This window comes from Balaenoptera ricei, chromosome 14 (assembly GCF_028023285.1).
Source record: "Balaenoptera ricei isolate mBalRic1 chromosome 14, mBalRic1.hap2, whole genome shotgun sequence".
Classification (NCBI taxonomy): Eukaryota; Metazoa; Chordata; class Mammalia; order Artiodactyla; family Balaenopteridae; genus Balaenoptera; species Balaenoptera ricei.
This window is the reverse complement of record NC_082652.1, coordinates 28,918,359-28,938,164: the sequence shown is the minus strand read 5'-3', so window position 1 is coordinate 28,938,164 and position 19,806 is coordinate 28,918,359. Positions and strand designations below refer to the sequence as shown.

The following is a 19,806-nucleotide window of genomic DNA, read 5'->3' as shown; positions in this document are numbered from 1 at the left end:
CTCAGGAAGGAACCTTTGGTCTCTTTACAACAGGAGGTGTTTGGGGAAAGCACAACCTCCAAGGAGAGAGTAACACTGTGATTTAAAAACTGCACTGAATTTCTGTACTTATTTAAAATTGATTTAATACCATTATCCATATTAATATTTTTCCAGGTAACAAAAGGATTATTATAACTTTTCTTTTGTTGCATTCACCTAACCTATATTGATAGGGTAACTAAATAAACATCTTAAAAAACCAAGGGGCCAATGTTTTGAACCAATTTCAATTTAAGTGTCAGTTGCTAGTTATAAAAACTTGAGAGCAAACCCTTAGGAAAACATTCATTATTTGAAGCAGAGCTGTCCTAAGATAATGCACACAAACCGACACAGTCTATTTAATAAAAATATTTAATGCTGCCAAAAAGTATAAAAATACAGTAGGAATGGCAGTACAATACAAAGTAGTCTTTCCTAATTTATTTCTTTTACATCTCTCTACATTTCACACACGCATTAAAAAACTTAACAATGCATCAAATGAAAGGGTTCTGCAAAGTCTTCTGCTGGTGGTGCTCTTCGTTCCCTGGATGTAAGGTTTACTTTGTAAACAGACAAATGTGAGGCAATCTACAGGCTTATCAAGCCTCACTTAGTCTCCGGAGTGGGCTTCAGGTCTTGCTTTGCACATCAATGGTTCAAAATTTATAGCTGCAGAATATTCTCAAGTCATGAATATTTAGGTGTCTGTCAATCTTGGCCTAAAACATAAAATAAGAAGTCATCTATTCAATTCATATTTACCAAACACACAGACGTACACAGATACACACAAACATAAAAGGACTAACAATGAACTAAAAAGGCAACCAAAAAACATTCCAACACATCACACTCAATCACACTGAGTGCTTCACTGTTACCTTGGTAAAACTGCTTATGTGCTTGATTTTCAAACAGAATTGGTGGTGTGAGGTAGACTCATGTTAAAGCACCATAACTCTCACTCTTTTACGAGAATTAATAACTATTAATTTTTTTAGGTCATCCTGTATTACTCAAGAAATGACCTCCATGTGAGCTATACTGACAGTTTAAAAAAAAAATGTACCCACAACAGTTTAGCAAGATTATATGGTATGTGCTAGACTTACCAATACTTTAGAATTCAATGCAAAAGTCTAATCCAATTTGGACCTCCACTGTATCATACTGCTAAAAATATTATGAATGTAATGTATGAACATAAAGTTGGCTTATATCTTTAACTCACGGACTGTTAGCAGCATGCTTTTTGTCCTGAAGGGTAATACTAATGATCACAGAAATACAGAACTGAAGTGACATGATTTAAGTATTAAAAGAAAACACAGACATAAAATAACTGATAGATTTATTGTACTTTAATGCCAAAAAGTAAAGATAAATGAGAGTTTAAACAAGTGATAGAGAGATGAAATAACAACTAATTTAAGGGCAGGTGAGTTTTTAATGTTATTTCACAATATTTGCAAATAGCTGAACTTCTGAGGTGGTAACGTATTTCCCCTCAACTTCCCTTGCTCTGACAAAAAAAACCCCAGATCTAAATACTTGTCATTATTGTGCCTCCACGTGTATAAATAGGAGATATAAACCACACCCACACATTTATCCAAAACATTTAGTCAAAACCCCCATTACTACGAGTTGGCTTCTTCCTGACTGCTGGCTCCTTGGTGTCTCATTTCCAGCACTGACAGAGAAATGTCCAGACACCAAGGAAGCATTCTTGTTAGGTGCCTGTGGTCACAGAAACTACCACAGGTGCTTCTTGCAGGGACCTGAGAACCCTGAACCAAAGTGGCTGATGTGAGGAAAGGAGCTTCTGACTGACCCTGAGTGCTGCAAAATATGCATGTGTTTCCCACACCTTCAGAAGTCCCCTTGTTAAAACCAAGGAACTGATCCAGTCAGAGTAAATGAAATAATGGTTTGGTTTAGAGAGTGCTCTGATGTTCCAGTATTACTCTGGCTCAGTGGTAGTTCAAACTGTTCCACAAAATTTTTTGGAGGGGAAAACTTTGATTTGTTTCACTTAAAAAATAAAAAGAGGGTTATTTTGGATTTTAATGGATAACAGTAGCTGTCTAATGCTTTTCCACTTAAATACTCCATAAAAATAGGTTGCGTGTGACATAATGGGAAAGCGTGAGGCCTGGGGTTACCGGGATTCTACGGACTGGAGTTCAAATCTCAGCTCTGTCATGATCTAGATGTACAACCTTGCAAGTTACTTATTCTTTGAGTCAGTTTTCTCGTCTGAAAATCGGGTAATGGGATGCACCTCGGAGAGGTGTATCTACTGACTGGCAGAACCGGCAGGTGTTGCCTCCCCAGCAGTGTGTTAAAGACACACTCAGCAAGGATGAACTACCCCTTAGAACAACTAAAAGGTCTTGACAGGGGCTGGCTCCACACTGAAGTAGTTCCTGCCACCAGATACTCATCCTTGCTTTACTGAAAAGAGTCCCACACACTTCTCTGCGGTGAGCAAGGCACTCACTGCCTTACAGACAACATCAACTTACCCAGTGGGAAACTCCCGAATTCACCAAACTCAGAATAACTTCAGGTTTTTTATAGTAGTAATTTGAAGTATCAACATCATCATATGTCTAAAAAAATCTATGCCAAATTAGAGCAACAATAAAGAATTGATGCTTTTCTTTAAAAAATGGTCTCCATAAAGAAAAAAATTCCCATTCCATTCTTCTTATAGCTCCCCCATACCATGTGATGGAAAACCAGACAGTAGTATTAAAGTAGACTCTGCAAGTAATATCCTCCCTAAATCCTAAAATTCCCATATTCCACTCTAAATTATAAAACCCAAACAGAAAGAGTACCAAATGATTGGATTTTTCATTCTCCCACTGGACTGCACAGAGACGGTCATAGCGTTTGAGAATTCTCATTGTCAGGTTGTTACTGATAAAGACAATCCCTCGACCCAACTAAAAGCCCCTCGGGCTGAGTCACTGCTTAGCCAGGGCAGTACTCTGCAACATGACATCACTCATACACATTCAGCAGAACAAGAGGACACCTGGCATTTCTAACTTATCTGCTGTTGTAGGGGCTGTGGGTGCTGCTGTCCCAGAAACAGTGCTTTGAAGACAGATACAAGGAAAGATGGAATCAAATCCAAACCAATGAACTAGGGAAAAGATGAAAGACACAGGTCAACTCCAGAATAAATCATCCAGGGGACGACCAAGACCTGTATTTTAAGTCAAAAGAACTTAATTTTATTATGTGAAAAAATACTGAATTTCTGTTTTTCAAAATTTTATTTACAAGATGACTATCATCTAGATAAGTCAACGCCAAATAAGGGCTTCCTGAAGTTAAGAGAGACTTGAATAGCTGTGATGTAGAAATGGGAGCCCAGAACACGCCATCCCTGCCAGGCACTCAGCTCCAGCAGGGGATGGACACGGGAGTCCTAACCTCAGCCACCCCGCCCTTGTCCACGCTTTCTACCCCACTAACAAACCCACAGGGACCTGCTGGAACCAGAAATAAGTCAGTGCTGACGGAAGGTGTGACTCTTAGACGCTTGCCTGGACATAGGGAGAAACGGATGATAGACATAATAGCATTAGACTTACAATATACTGTATTGTAAAAGTCTCTGTAAGACTCGTGTCTGAAAGTAAAAATCAAGGCAGACTAGATTTTAAGATCTGTACAATAACCAGGCAGTCACTCTGGAAATGTACTCACTAAAAGAGAGTATACAACGGTCAATAAATATTTCTAACATAATCAGGTTCTAGCCTGTGTCTGTTCACACAGAATCTAATCAGAGATATTTTTCTAAGAGGGAAACGACTTGCAGAAGTTAAGTCTTTCTTTGAGAATTTAATTCTAAAATATTCTCTACATGAGAGTCTTCAATGATGACAACAGGAGAGAAGGTAGAAAGGTCAAGTCTCAGGCTGATTCTGGCTCAGCAACACCACCACCTGCTGCACGGGTTGTTGTGAGGTTACCAGGAGAACACGTGGGAAGCCCCAGCACCATGCCCAGCACCACGGAAATGACCTCTAAGTGGGAACAACCATCACTGTCAAGGACGCTGAAAGCAAAGACGGAACTGATACAGAAGCTGGAGGACTGCTCCATGCCAGAAACTATTTTTTAAACCAATATGTATTTTTTTATTCAAACCATCAATTCTAGTTTATTTGAAACAAAGGGGACATGCACAAGTGTACATAAAATTAACTTAAGGTCACAATTCCTTCCTCTGACGCACCTGCTATTTAAAAAAAAAAATCAACTTTTTAACTTCCTTTCTCTTTTTTTGTTCATTGCTTGGTAGAAGTACTAATACATAATGAAATGGACCAAAAATATAGAAGAGGATAAGGACAGAGCAAATATATAAAACATCTAAACATGAGAAGTGGTCTGTACATTACCGAAGTTCTCTATGCACTTTTACATCACTTTTATGCTACATATGGATAAACTAAATATGGAGAACTGTATTTGTAGATATTCTACACATGCAAGCATAGACAAAACTCAGTGGTAGGATGGCATAAAATGCTTGGCTGCACGTGGAAATGAGTACGGAGCCCGTTGGTACAGCCAGAAAAGACGGTGCTGAATCCGGGGTGCCGTCAGTTTATCGGCAGGAGCAGATACAAACACAAATGAACTAGGTATTAACGCAGATAGTCTTTCTTAAAAATAATAAAGCTTCTGGCTTTTTTATTAAGAAAATACCAGCACCTCATCGAAGTCAAACCGTACAACTGATTTTCAGCATCTGTTCTCATTAGAAAACACCACGAAGACCTACAGACACAAGTTCTGGGAAGATGCACACCCACCGTGGTTGCCGACTCCTCTGCTGTTCCCCGAGGGCAGGACCCAGCCTGGCCCGTCCCTCTGACTAGACGCCTTCTTTAATAAAGGTCAGGCATGTGGCCACGCATTTTCAGTAATTAGTATAGGGCACCCACCAAAAACACAACCCTTGGTAAAAATTAACATGCTCTCCTCAGGGATGTGCCTGGAGGAGGAAAGATGACTAACGTTTGCAGCAGCGGAAGTTTATCAACAAGTGTCCACTACACCGGATGTGATTTTAAAAATACATTATGGCAAACATCTCCAGAAGGACAGGAAGCAAAGAGCAAAGCTGAAGCACTGAGCCCCACGAAGCACGTCCACCCTGCCCAGGGATAAGCGTATCATTATCAGCTTGTGTTTCCCATAAAGTCTTTGCCTTTTATTGAAAGCAAGGCGACCCCCAGTTGGAATTGAATAGGTCTACCTGTATTTGACTTGCAGAGTAATATACTGCATTTTAGCAAAGATAAACCACAGCAAATTGGAAAGAAAGATTTTAAACCAATAACGACCTAAAATGTAAGGGTCATGGTGCCTGAACACAGGGGTGATGCAGGCAGACACAGCAACATCCCTCTTACCTCCTTCCATGTAAAGGTTACAGGACACAGTGGTGCTGAGCAGGGCGTGGGCACATGTGACACAAACTGTCCTCCACACACAGCACCACCTGCATCCTGCTCTCATACTCTCAGCATAATTCAACCCACTCGAGAAGGCTATTCGAACCAACTCAAAAGTCTATCTATACCAACGGTTTTCAAACTGTTGTTTAAATGATCACTGCCCGCTGAAAATAATTAAACTTCGTGCAGCAATCGTACCTAATATGTAAAGTGGATAAAGCAGAGACAGCCTACTTTATCTGCTGGAAGTAAAGGTTGGAGGTAAAGGTTGGCAGCTTGGGGTCCTTCCTACCACCTCCTGGTGACCCCTTAGAAATCCAACAAGCATAGTTTGAAAACCACTGAAATAATGTGATTTCATTATTTCAGCAAATAAATTTATAACAACTATTTAAAGTTTAAGTAAAACAAGTTAAACACTGAAAGGAATGTTACGATCTGAAGAAAGCTAGCACTCAAATGAGCAGTTAGATTCATTAAACAATATGCTCTAAAAATACCCATTAAGAAGTTAAAGGGACAGTGTAGGTTTCAACATCATTATACTATTTATTGAAGTAGAAAGAACTTAAAGTTTTTACTGCAAAACTTCAGTCCAATAAACTGAAATCATGGATAATAAAATGCTGCTCGTTATTTTTATTTCCTAAATTATGGTTTACCCTGATTATAAATTAGGGTAATTACACTGAAATTTTCCTGAAAAATAAACAGTATTAATAATGGGCTTTACAGAAACCAGTTTCTTTACAAAGTCTTGACCAACTGTTACCTGACTACGCCAGTAAGGAGAATTTTCCTTCAAAGATATTTTTAGAGAAAATTTTTGTTTCTTTGTTTTTCTTTTTAAAATTGGGAAAACTGTAAAACATAAAAGAAATGCAAATATATAGTAAAAATTGCTTATTCAGAGTTCTACCTGCTCATATCAAACTTTTCTTTAGGAAATGTATCCAGTACAATTGAATCAACATACACTTTATTATTTTTTTTTGTGGTAACAGATTTTTTTTCAAATTGAGCTTTTAAAAAGTACATTTAACTACAAAAGTAAGATTAAATAGGTACTTATAAAATATATTTACCCTGCAATGGTTAAGAATATAAAATGTTGATGCCCATGTGAACAGTACATTATACATTACACGCATTACTTAAAGGTCATTTTCTTTCCAGTAATAATGTCCATAAAACCACAATATTTATTGCTTATATCAAGTGCAGGTTAAAATCCAGACAGCCTCCAAAAATGACGTGATAAAGGACTTCTCAGTCTGGTCAGGTGAAATATTATACTTAACATGTATGAATACAGTTGAAAATGTACCAGTTCTTACGAAGCATTCAAGTCTTTATTTTAGGGAGCGGGTACAGTGTGGGCAGCGCCTTGGGGTGCTGAGGGGACTGCACACCCCAGTTCTCTGTGGGTGTCTAGTCAACTGCACCGTCTGGCGTCTGAGGAGTTTGCTAACAGATGAACCCCTGTGATTCACGCAACACTGTCAGCTACCAGTGCCGAAGCTTGCGGGGCAAAATTAATAATTTATAGGGCATTTTGCTGAAAAAACAGTGTCCAGCCAACAAAAGCGCCAACCAAAATGACGGACACAAACCCCATCTTAGTGAGAATAGGTTGCCAATATAACCACCTTTTCCTTTTTCGTTCGGTCTCATTCAGCCTCTGCTTCATCTGCTGCACCTTCTGAGCTGTGCTGGCTTTCCTGTCCTCCCGAAGGCGCTTGCGCAGAGCACTGTGAACAAACAAGAGCACATCAGCAGGACTGGGCTCAACCACGCAGGCAGAGCACCCACCCCACCCCACTTCTCAACTCATTCAGATGCTGGAACAAAAAGGGGAAAAGCTTCAGTACTCTAAATGGTCCAGAGATGCACTCAGGTAATTCAATCACAATTGCTGGTACAGTTTTATGTAAATAAATATTTTTAGTAGGACCTGAAAAGAAGCATGGTGTCAGTATTTTTTCTTTCTTTGCTAGACACCCAGCAGGAGTGGGAAGACAGAGGGTCCCCAGGCATCTGATCCCCTTTGGAGTTCATATTTGATTTTTCACAAAGGCCCCTATACTTAACATTTCCTTGAATATTCTACTGTGCGAGTGCCTACTGCTGTCTGCCCATCCCTTTTCCAGATCCCATTTTCCTATTCAATACAGAATTTTTGTTCCAAAGGAAGCTCTTTGACTCTGGGATCATGGTCCCAGAACAACACAAAGAATGGCCAAAGGCAACATGAAAACTACTATTTTTTTCCCTTGAAAAATATCTCATAAGCCTAAGATGGCGGCCACCATGAAGAAGACAGCAGAAGATGTCAATGTTACTTCTGAAAATCAACAAAAGACATACAGATTTGCATGGAATACAAGCAGAATCACAGAGCTGAAGGAAGAAACAGAAGTAAAAAAGAAACAACTCCCAAACTTAGAAGATGCTTGTTAGGACATCATGCTTGCAGACGAGGACTGCTTAATGACACCTCATCAGACTGGTGATGTTTTCATTAGCCATTCTCAAGAAGAAACATGAGAAATGCTAGAAGAAGCAAAGAAAAACTTGCAAGAAGAAACTGATGCCTTACCATCCAGAGTGGAATCAATTCAGTGGGTGTTAGCAGATTTGAGAGTTCAGTTACATGAAAAATTTGGGAGCAACACAAACCCTGAAGCTGATGAAAGCTAAACATTTTATAACACTAAATGATATGGAAAGCAAAACTTTAAAAATTTTTTTCACTTATTTAACAGAAACTTGCCTATTTTCACGTCTTGCTTATTTATGTTTTTAAAAGAAGACAGTATTCATCTATGTATTTTGCATAACAATTATATCAAGTGTAGGGGTTTTATGTCACGTTATTAAAATCAGTTAATAAAAAAAAAACTCACAAAATCCATCTCCTCTTTTCACTTACTGCTTATATTACAGCAAAAGCCTAACCAGTTTCCACGCCTTCAGAGTAAATACTACACCCCAGTAATTATTCTGAAGCACATCTCTGATGGTATGGCTTGATTAGAAATCTTGAATGCCTTTTCAGCATCTACTACATTAAGAGGCAGCTTTTTTCCTGGCCCAAATGTTTAACCTAAATCTAACAGTGAAAAACAATCAGAGGAATCCAGATTGTGAGGCATCCTAAAAGGCAACTCATCTATAAGCTGCAATGTCCAGCAACGGGTGAAAACTAAAGGTGGTGGATAGTCCCAGGTTAAAGGAGACTAAAGAACCGCATCAACCAAATACAATGCATGATCCTGAATTATGTTTTTAAATAGCTATAGAGACTGGGATCATAAAAATGTTCCAAAATTACATTATGGCGATGGCCACGAAACTCTGTACATATACTCAATCCAGTGAACTGTATGCTCTAAATTTTGTGAACTCTATGGTATGTAAATTATATCTCAGTACAGTTATTTTCTGTAAAGCTTTAAGGTGGATTTTTTTTATAATTAGAGAACTCTGAATATGGACTACATATTAGATTATTTTATCAACGTTAAATTACGTGGGAATACTGGCACCTTCAGACATTGCTGGTGGGAAGGTGAAGTGATGCAGCCGCTTGGAAAACTGGCCAAAAAATGCTCAACACGGAGTGGCCACGTGTGGCCCAGCAACCCCACTCCTAGTTACACACCCAAGAGACAAGAGCATGTGTTCTCCTGCCATGTACAACCTCATTCTTGCCCAAATGGTGTTTTTTTGCTGTTCTCCAAGTTTGTTTCCTTCTAAACTAAGAAACCTCTTCTCTCTGGTTCTCTCACCCTCTAGAGCCCTTCTACTCTCATCCTATGGCATTTCATTTATAGTGAATAATTTATGTTGCTAGTCTGGGTCCTTGTTTTGTCCCCTAAGTGTATTAGCAATTTGGGGACTATATTTTGCTCATCTCCATATGCTTTGCAGTCTTCCTAATGTCTTTTTCACTTTAACTTATCACACACACAGGTATCTCTGGCTGTGTGAACTCTACCTGAATATTTCCTACAATGACTTGCAAAAATTATTAGTCAGAATTCACTCTCTGGACTGACAATTCACTATAACAAGTATGTGTGTACCTGCCAATAAAAAAAATTACACTGTAGTCAAGATCAGGCAAAACATATATAAAATATATAAAAGGATACAGAGCTCCCAGTATTATTTCCTGACTTAAAACTGGTAAATCTAAGGTAGAAGAAGAAACAACTTTATGCTTTAACTTGTAGTCTAAACCACTGAAGCCACACACAAGGAGTAACACTGCTAGGTCATAATAAACTCTTCAATATGATATACAGCAACTTACTACGTACTGTAATACGCTACCTTTTATAAAATTTCAGGCAATTTTTATATTGGGGAAATACAGAACTGAAGCTATAATGTATAGGAGACCTTAACGATTTTCACAGCACATCCCAAGATCCCACTGTAACAAATATGACTACAGCATAAAATTTTCCACAAGAAAAAGCATATTTGACAAAAAGAAAAGAAAAAAGTCTTTCAGAGATATTGAAGAGAGGGAGTAAAAGAGCTCATTCACTTTTCTGAGAGACTCACACCTCAGGACACCAGCTTCGTAATGTGTGAGATATTTGGAGCCCAAGAAACGTAATTTTTCAAATTTAAAAACTTGACGAGTTTACACATTCATATGGATTCAAAACTCAAAAAGTATAGGGCATTTTATGTGATTTTTTTTGAAAAATATTTTTTTCTTCCAACAACAGAATTAAATTGAAATATTCATTTAATTATTTCATAATGGTATTAAAGGCATATTATCAATTACATTGTAACAGTAGCATGAACACTATATAACTGTACAAATGGCAGGTATTCATACTGTCTGTTTTCTGCACCATACTACACATTTTAGCATCTAATTATATTAACTCTTACACTCAATAAGTATTGTGTTAAACCATTTTCCAACAGGTTTCTGTCTTTAAGTATTAGCTTCTTTGAGATCAATGATGTCATTATATACTACTTAAATGCCCTTAAGTAATAAATAAATGGTTACATTAATTCAATACACTAAGGGTCTATATTAGTTCCCATCCACAGAACTTATTAAAATAAAAGTCTCATCTTTTCAAGCATTGTTATTGCAGTAACCTTACCTCTCACTGTTTTCCTCCAGCGTATCTTGCATTTTAGAGGACAGTCCTGTATACCTGTCACTTGTCAGTTTTTCTTCTTCTAGGCCTATCCTGTTCCCGTTGTATTTTTCAGTCATTATTTTGGTTGGTGAATGATCGAAAACAGGACATACATCTTCCTTAGAAAGTTCTTTCCACCGTTTCTAAGTAGGGAAGAGAAATGAGAAACAAATGCAAACACTAAAGTTTTGACTTTCCTTAAATAAAATTTATGAAACTGAAATTCTATATTTAACTTAAGAAAACCTGGTGATGCTAACATATGAATGAAAAAGAAAAATGTGTTTTGTCATACCACTTCTAGCTACGTCTATTTTAAGTTGAATACTTAATAATAATAAAGCATTTTTAATAAATCTATCTATCTATCTATCTATCTTAGTTGCGTTGGGTCTTCATTGCTGCACGTGGGCTTTCTCTAGTTGCGGCGAGTGGGGGCTACTCTTCGTTGCGGTGCATGGGCTTCTCATCGCGGTGGTTTCTCTTGTTGCAGAGCACAGGCTCTAGGCACATGGGTTTCAGTAGTTGTGGCACGTGGGCTCAGTAGTTGTGGCACGTGGGCTCAGTAGTTGTGACTCGTGGGCTCTAGAGCACAGGCTCAGTAGTTGTGGCACACGGGCTTAGTTGCTCTGCGGCATGTGGGATCCTCCCAGACCAGGGCTTGAACCCGTGTCCCCTGCACTGGCAGAAGGATTCTGAACCACTGCGCCACCAGGGAAGTCCCAATAATAAAGCATTTAATATTGATGCACATCAGTATGTAGTTGAATACAATAATCTTAATAAAACGTAGTGACTTTAACCTCACCAAAATACTGGTCCTAGTAAGAAGATCTTCGCCAAAGTCAGATTGTGCCATCTCCTAATCCAGAGGCATGTGCCTCTGGAAGAGTGACCAAGATGGCCCTTGAACGTGACCCAGTGTGCCCTGCTCATTGCCACTGTCCAGTTTAGCAGAGAACCAATGGTGAGACCTCCCAGCAGGTCCCTGCAGTGCCAGAGGCCTTCAAGTTGACTGTCCCCACCAGGTACACCAGCAGCCCAGGCAGCTGGCTGGACACTGGGTTGGGAAGACTCCTCAGCACGCCTGGACTTCAGATCAGGCAGGATTTAGACCAAGATGAAGAGACATCCTATCTTCCTCCAATGAAACAGGACTGTCACCTGCCTTGGGACTTGTTGTGACTAATGAGATGACAGCTAATGAGTAGCAGAGTCGGGATTTGAACCCCTCACAAGGCTCTGCATCTCGGAAATAATCATCAGTGTCAGACACCAGATAGTTTAAGTATCCAACAAAAATGTAAACTGTCTCCAGAATGCATGCTGGTCAATTCTTCACTGAGATCTGGTTACAGCAACTTGGCCTTATACTTGGACAAAACTCAACAATGTCAATAAACAAGATGATGCCAAAAACCAAGTCTTACTGGACCACTTCCCAGAATATGCAACAAATCCAGAATCTGTCAACAAGAAGAGTCAGCAGGAGGGTGGGGGAGAAAGAGAAATTTAATGCTAGTGAATTTTAAAAAGAAAAAACAAAGGGCAATGTCATTTTGCCAGGTCTCTGGGCAGCAAACTCACTCAACTTTGCCTCCCCTGTGACACGCCTGGCAAGCAGGCTCCAGGCTCACCTGCCTCGGCTGTGCTGCCGGTGCTGCCGACTGTGAGGCCAGGGACCCGGCACTGCCCTCGGCTCCCATTTGGAGCAGACGGGGCTGCTCACCTCTCCCGACCGCACACTCAGCTGAACCGCACTCGCGGAGCAATGCCCCCCACACCATCCGCAACCCCACCCCCATTTCTCACTGAAGAAAGCCCCTCGAAGGAGCTGTAAAGTGATGTATTTAAACTCGAAACCCACTGTAATTTGTTAAAAGTATATATTTACTTATAACTTTATTAGTTGTGTATGCTATGTGATTATCATCACAAACACAGTTACTGGTTTCAGATACAGTCACTTTAGATGTGAATATTAACAGCTCTCCTTTGTCCTGGCAGGTTCTAAATCATTTTATATCCACATATGCCAGAAATCTTCACAGGAAAACTAACATGAAACTGTAGCCAATAATGAAAACACCACTCGTATCCTGTAAATCTAGATTAAGACTGAAGGTGAAGACAGAGGCCCCCTTTAGGAAAAAGAACCAGAGACGAAGCTTACACAGCATGGGTGCTTCTGGACAGATGGCATCCCTCACCCCACTGCCATCAACTCACACTTGAAAAGCTTCCTTCTTTCTTCTTACAAATATTAATTTTCCCCAAAAATAAGAGGCAAAGGGGAGGAGGCAGATGTATGGAGAGACAGACAAGTCCATAAACTGCCTATCACATCCTTGTATGTCCTATGAGACACTTTTTGGGACATGGGACAGAGTCATGCAGTTCGGGGTATCCACATTAACAAAGTAACTCTAGATCTTTGTAACAATAAAGTTTTATGATTTAAGATTTCAGGGAAATTTACTTCTCTGAGATTTCTGGTCTAAGCTAAGGTTCTAGTATGGCACCGTCCAATGAAATGTAATGCGAGCCACATATATAACTTTAAAAATGTCTAATAGCCACGTTTTAAAAAAAGATGAATTTTGACAAGATGTTTTATTTAATTCAACATTTAAAAATATTTTCATTTGAACATATAATCAATATTTTTTAAATTACTGAGATATTTTACACTTTTTCTCCCTATATTTGTACATCTTATACTTTAAGCAGAACTCGATTCAGACTGGCTACATCTCAACACTCAACAGAACACGTGGCTCCAGCATTAGACAGCGGGGTTCCAGAAGGAGAAAATATCTACATAAAATAAACAAGTCCATAGGCATAAATACGCAGTCCTGGAAGAATACACACAGGCCTCAATGGTTACATATTTGGGGGGTGAGTTAGCGAAGACTTCTACTTTGTAAATGATATACTTTCACATTCTCTGAATTCTTTTATACTCAATATGTACTAATCGATTATCTAAAATTTAAAAAATTTCACAGCACCATATAAATTATTAGAGCCTTGCTAAGATCATTTCTGTGGAAACTGAGCCCTCCGGAAGGTAACAGGCTTTCTGATCCTGAGCACTTGAAAAATAGAGACACTTCCAACATCCCATTTGGACGGAGGCAAAGGATGCCTGGGTCTGTCTGAATGAGGGATAAAGGTGCTGAGTTGGAGATCTGATGGCCACACTGCACCAGATAAACTGGGGTAGAAAAAGTTCTTCCGAGACACAAACTGCACTGTCACGACAACAGGGACCACACAAAAGCCCGTCCATAAAACTCATCTCTGTGGGGAAAACGATCTGCACAGGAGGCACATATATATTCTAAAACTAAAGGAACGAAACTTGAAAAAAAATTAAGGTGGAGCAAGGGATAGTATCCAAAGGACAGCACATGTTCCGTAGAGTTACTCAGTCTGTAAGAACAGCCAGGAAATTAGCAAGGAAGCAACAGAAGTGTGTGGGGAAAACCTCTGCATGTAAACTGGCAGACACAAGCCAAGATTAAAGAGAGACTTGTTCCTAATCCTGGACATCTGAGGTAACGTCGGAGGAGGGTCTTGTGCCTCATGGGCTTAATCTTCACATACCAAACACTTTACAGACTGACGTTTCTCTTCATTAAAAATTATTCTTTAGGGGGCTTCCCTGGTGGCACAGTGGTTAAGAATCCACCTGCCAATGCAGGGGACACGGGTTCAAGCTCTGGTCCAGGAAGATCCCACATGCCACGGAGCAACTAAGCCTGTGAGCCACAACTACTGAGCCTGCGTGCCACAACTACTGAAGTCTGCACGCCTAGAGCCCGTGCTCCGCAACAGAGAAGTCACCACAATGAAAAGCCCACGCAATGCAACGAAGAGTAGCCCCGGCTCACCGCAACTAGAGAAAGCCCACGCGCAGCAATGAAGACCCAACGCAGCCAAAAATAAATAAATAAATAATCTAATTAATTTAAAAAAAATTATTCTTTAATGCTAAAGATTTGGGGGGGGGACCTTTTAAATAAAACTTAAAATTTTTATTGATAAATACAATAGATTGTCTTGAATAGTTAAAATAACACCAATGATCGGAACAAAAAAGTTAGCTGATAAATAAAATTGCTTAAGAATATTTAAATGTCTGTGTAATCCATACAACACTTAACTACTTATATCTCATTCCATTTTGACAGATGGTGTGATCTCAGTTATAAAGGAGGGCTTATTCAGAATATTCCTGCTTTGGCTAGTAATCACAGAAGCTGAAGAGCAAGCAAATGGTTCATGTAAGAGAAAAATAAAGAATTCCAACTGCTTATGTCCAATTCCGTATGATCAGCTCAGACAAGAAACGGGTGTCTGTTGTTACTTCTGTTTCTATTCCACATGTTACGTTAGTACATAAACACAGATTTCTGATAATCAGTCTTTGAACTTAGCTTTTACAAATGTGGAATAAAAATACCTTCATAGGAATAAAGCCACCAACCAGAGAAAAATAACATTCTCCTGAAATTTCATTAAGTTTGCTGCAAGTACTCAAGTTGCTTGCTCATTGTTATAAAAGATGAAATATCTATGATATAAACTAAGTGTTCTTGTATAACTCCAGATCAGGTTTTTAATGGGGCAAAAGTAGCTAAATTTTCTGGTTATTTTAATGATGAAATACTTAAACCCTCCTCTACAAGAAACCTTACTTTCTTTAATGAAATTGTGTCCCCACTCGGGCTTCTGAGTGACAGGCAGGATTTAACATGAGGCTGAGGTACACAGGAGGAGGGGGGCACACATTTTACAATCTTAGGGGCCAGCTGGATTCACCACATTAATGTAAACATGCTTTTTTGGAAGGAAGGGAGAAGACACGTGCATAAACGGAGTGCAGCTATGTGATGCAAATCGTATTTGATACACAGTTTACCTGTATACTTGAATCTCCCTTTATAAACTTTGCTCCTTCTATTATAGTCATGTATGAAAATCTGAGTTGATCTGGTGTCTGAATCAGCCCCATTCGGTATTTTCTCATATTCAGTAACAGTTGTTTAATATTAATATTGTCTCCTTTTTCCATCTGCAAGAAAGGTAAACATTATTCAAGCTTTTTGTTGTTAAGAGTCCAGGAAAGAGAAGCAGTACAGGAAAACCGCTAAGAGAGCAAGTCAGCACAGGTTGCCCGTCTGCCCCGTCCAGGCAGCAGAGGGAGGACTCCTGGCCCTTCAGCTAACTCACAGCTGGCTCCAACCAACAGGAATCTCATATACTCTGGCTAGTGGTTGGTCGAAGGGAGGATTTATGGCCCATTCTGGCTTAATGCAAGGATAAATACATCGAAATTAGTGCCTTCCTTTTTTAAGAAGGTCTTGGCAGGAGTAAATCTTTTCGTTCGGCGCCCCTCTGCCTTCACGTCTGTGTACGGCAGCCACCTTAGGGTGCTGGAGCAGAAAGGCGGAAACAGCTAGACCCACAAGGACACCACGGGGCCGCTGCACCAGCTGGGGCTGGATCCACGCACCCACACCCCAACCAGAAAAGAGAACAGCTGCTGAAGTTACATTTGGCAGGGAACAGGCAAACACACGATCCAGTTTTAATATTTACCATTAACAGAACAGATGCTTAGAGTTCTTAAATACGTCAAAGTTAACATAACAAGCCGCTTTTGACTGAAGTATAGGATATTAGGCAGAGTGGTAACACAGTAGACGTGCTAAGATACCCTCCCCATCAACCTAAAGGGAGGAAAGGCACAGGCCGGTACCCAGGCTGGGGCTGGGAAGGCTGGTGGAGAAAGAACACAGCCCTCGGGCACAACAGGAACCTCAGGGAATGATATTAAAACCCACACTCACCGAGGGCTTAGAAAGTGTTCTAAATGCACTCATCCACTTAATTCTCATGACAGTCCTGGGAGGAGAATACTCTCACTCTCTGCAGTTTGTAAACAAGGAAACTAAGGCAAGAAGGAATTCAATATTATCTACCAACTGATGTTTGAAAAATAAGAAGGGCGGGGGAGAGGACCCATCATTTAGGTAACAAAAGCTACCATGAAAAGTCTCCTTCAAGAGCTCTAGAATTATCTTGGACGCAGCCCCACCAGTCACAGCAAGAGGCAGCTGAAAGGATGTGAATGAGAGTTTTTGGTTTTTCTAAAAGAAGGCAGAAGTTTAAGTTTGAAAAACACAGTTCTGGGATCCTGACATTCGAGCTTACTTCTGCCAGTGGAAACAATAAAAAGGTACAGAAGACTGAAATGAGGTCACTTACCAGAACAAGACAAGTGTCCACCAGAGAAAAGGTGCCTGACCGCCCAATGCCGGCACTACAGTGGATCACCGCAGGCCCGTGTTCAGGATTCAAGGAGCCAGACTCTCGCACTTTAAATAAGAAATTGAGAAATGAAGCTGGTGATTCAGGGACTCCGAAATCTGGCCAGGTAGTATAATGAAAGTGAGATATTGTTCTGGTTTCACCACTCTAAAAAGTGAAAATCAAGGGGGGAAATGTTAGTTCTGAGTTTTTTCTTTTAAAAGTCTACTGCAGAAAGATGTGTTTTGTGTAATGTACCATGATTTTTCATTGGTTTTTGATAATCACATACACAAGTGTGGGAAGATTTTCTTTAGGAGAATTTGGAATATATTAATAATAACTAACACTCCTGTAACACTTATTATTTTGTAGGCATGTTTTAAGCTTTTTATGTATTAACCCATACGACAATCCTACTAAAACCCATTTTCCAGATGAGAAAACTGAGGTGAAGGGTTAAGTAATGCACCCAAGGTCACACATCAGAAAATGGCAGAGGCAGGATTAGAGCAGCACTTGGGTTCCCAACCATTGACCTGCACCATACATGCTGCCAGGATTCTCTTTAATTCATACATCATGATGACTGGATTCTATTCTATTTTTTAAAATTTCTACCAGTTTAATTTTACATTCTTTAATGGTTTCCTTTTTAAGAATTTCTAAGTTTTAAAAAATATAATGTTCCCCATTATATGAGTTATCTTTTAGATTCTGCTATACAGGCACAGAGGAACAACTCAAGAATTAATTTAAAGAAACAATCTTTACATTTTTAACTGAAATTGCTCTCCTAATTGCTGCTTTTCCCCATGGTAACAATTTCCAATCCTAGAACTGCTGACATGCCTTTGCTGATGTGCTAACATGGTTTACCAACATGCTAAGTGTTTCCTGTCTCGTAAAGCCTGCCTGGCACTCACCACCACTTCCTGGATATTCTCGACGACCTTTATTTCTGACTAACTCATTATGAAAACGTTCCTTGGCTTTTGCCAAAGGCCCTCTGCCCCCAGGAGCACTTCTCTGCCTTCTGCTCTTCATTCACAGAGGGAGCAGCGACCCGCTAACACATCTTTGCACAGTGTTTCAGCTTTAATTACAGGACTATTTTGGAAGAAGGAGCCACAGAAGCAGCATAAAAAACCCTGATTTTTTTAATGGTTACTTTTACAGCATCTACCTTTCAATACAAATTTACAAAATTAAACTTAGCCTTTTTAAAAAAATAATATTTACCTTTTTTCAGTACAAATTAAGACTCCTAAGTCCCAGACTCAGTTATATGAGGTACAGCACTGATAAAATACAGTGCAGAAGTTAAAAAAAAATTTTAATTATATGCGTTTAGTGGCTAATTTTTCTTGACATCCAGCTTTCATAATTCCAAATACACTGTGATCCATAGGTTCTCAGTACACTGAAGGTACTAGAAGATTTCCTATTACTAATTAAAATGCTCATTGTGATTATTAAAATTCAAAACATTTCCTTTTAAATTCCAAATTAATTATGCTAAGTGAAAGCAACAGACTCTAAAGGCTGTATACTGTACGATTCCATTTACATGACAGCATGGAAAAGACAAAATTATAGGAATTGAAACCAGCCCAGTGGTAGCCATGAGCTGGGAGTGGGGCCGGGCTGACTGCACACAGGCAGCATGAGGGACGCGCGCACGCGCGTGTGTGTAGCTAGGGGATGGTGATAAAACTGTTCTTTATCTTGACTGGGCAGGTGGTGACATGAATGCACTGTCAAAACTCAGACCTGTATATCAAAAAGATTGTATCTTACTGTATGTAAAAGCAGTGTTTAAAACATTCCAAATTAAGGAGGCTAAACTGTAGCTTCCTTCTAGAAAACCGTAAATGGCAGCCATCTGATACCCACACAGGACTGGGGTCCGAAGTCCTTTCCTCCATCAGCCCAGGCACACGGTTAACTCAACCGCATCTTCCTTTAAATAGGGCCTCAGATTCCAGTGGGTGTCTTTATCCCTCTCCCCCGACAGCCACCCCGCTGCAGTCCTCAGCCACCACACTGTGCTGACCATGCACAGAGGCCCAGCCCTGGTCCGCATGGGCCTCAGCCAGGTCCAGGTGGACCTGCTGGAGGTCCCAGGCCTAGGAGGGGTGGCGCCAGGGCCCTGCTCCCAGGGGAGTGCTCCCTAGGGTGTGGCCTATATGGTGTAGGTTCAACTATGCATCACCTCCTGGCCCAAAACCTACAGTTACCCCACAATCCTGGGCAACTACTTGCTTTTTCTTTGCTTGTATGATTTTGGCTTAAGACTAGTGGCCTCTTTATTTCTTTCAAATTCAGGTCACACTGTCTGGGATGCTCAAAGCCAGTTCCCAGAAATGCTCACCACTGTATAATACAGTCTTTCTCACTAATAGATTTTTGAAAATCCATCTTTTTCTTCCCAGTCTAAAGAACTTCTCAGAGGTTAATTTTGTATTAATTCACTCCTACTCCTACTGAAACAAGATTCAAAAAACTTAGCTCACAAAAATCACATAATTCCCAAAGGACCACAGAAGTAATAAGATCCATATGTTTACTACTCTGGTATAAAAAAAAGTTTATATGAACGATTGGATACCTTTCCCTCTTTTTCATGCCGGAAAAAAAACGAGAAGGGGGGAAAGGGTTCCAAAGCATACAGAGCTAAAACAAAATTCATCTTTATTCCGAACAGTCTCTACATTTAGACTCTACAGTTTCTGACAAACTCCTAGTTTCAAACAGCGGACTCACCCTTCCCTCCTGCTCGGTCA

The 19,806-nt window shown here is 39.9% G+C and overlaps 1 protein-coding gene and 1 pseudogene across 4 annotated transcripts in view; one reads left to right on the top strand and one right to left on the bottom strand.

Annotated features, from left to right (window-relative positions):
• Positions 1–378: 378 nt before the first annotated feature.
• PTPN2 (protein tyrosine phosphatase non-receptor type 2) overlaps positions 379–19,806 on the bottom strand; it is a 76,493-nt gene continuing 57,065 nt past the window's right edge. For 2 of the 4 annotated variants that reach the window (XM_059894113.1, XM_059894116.1), the window contains 4 exons: positions 16,979–17,188; positions 15,630–15,782; positions 10,661–10,842; positions 6,617–7,270 (listed from right to left, as the gene is read on the bottom strand). In XM_059894113.1, coding sequence (XP_059750096.1) covers positions 7,063–7,270; positions 10,661–10,842; positions 15,630–15,782; positions 16,979–17,188 — 753 coding nt within the window. In that variant the 3' untranslated portion in view covers positions 6,617–7,062. Of the gene's footprint in view, positions 747–3,069; positions 3,185–6,616; positions 7,271–10,660; positions 10,843–15,629; positions 15,783–16,978; positions 17,189–19,806 lie in introns of those variants that run through there. The other 2 variants (XM_059894114.1, XM_059894115.1) reach the window with 2 other exon arrangements.
• Positions 7,818–8,219, top strand: LOC132347953 (prefoldin subunit 4-like; annotated as a pseudogene).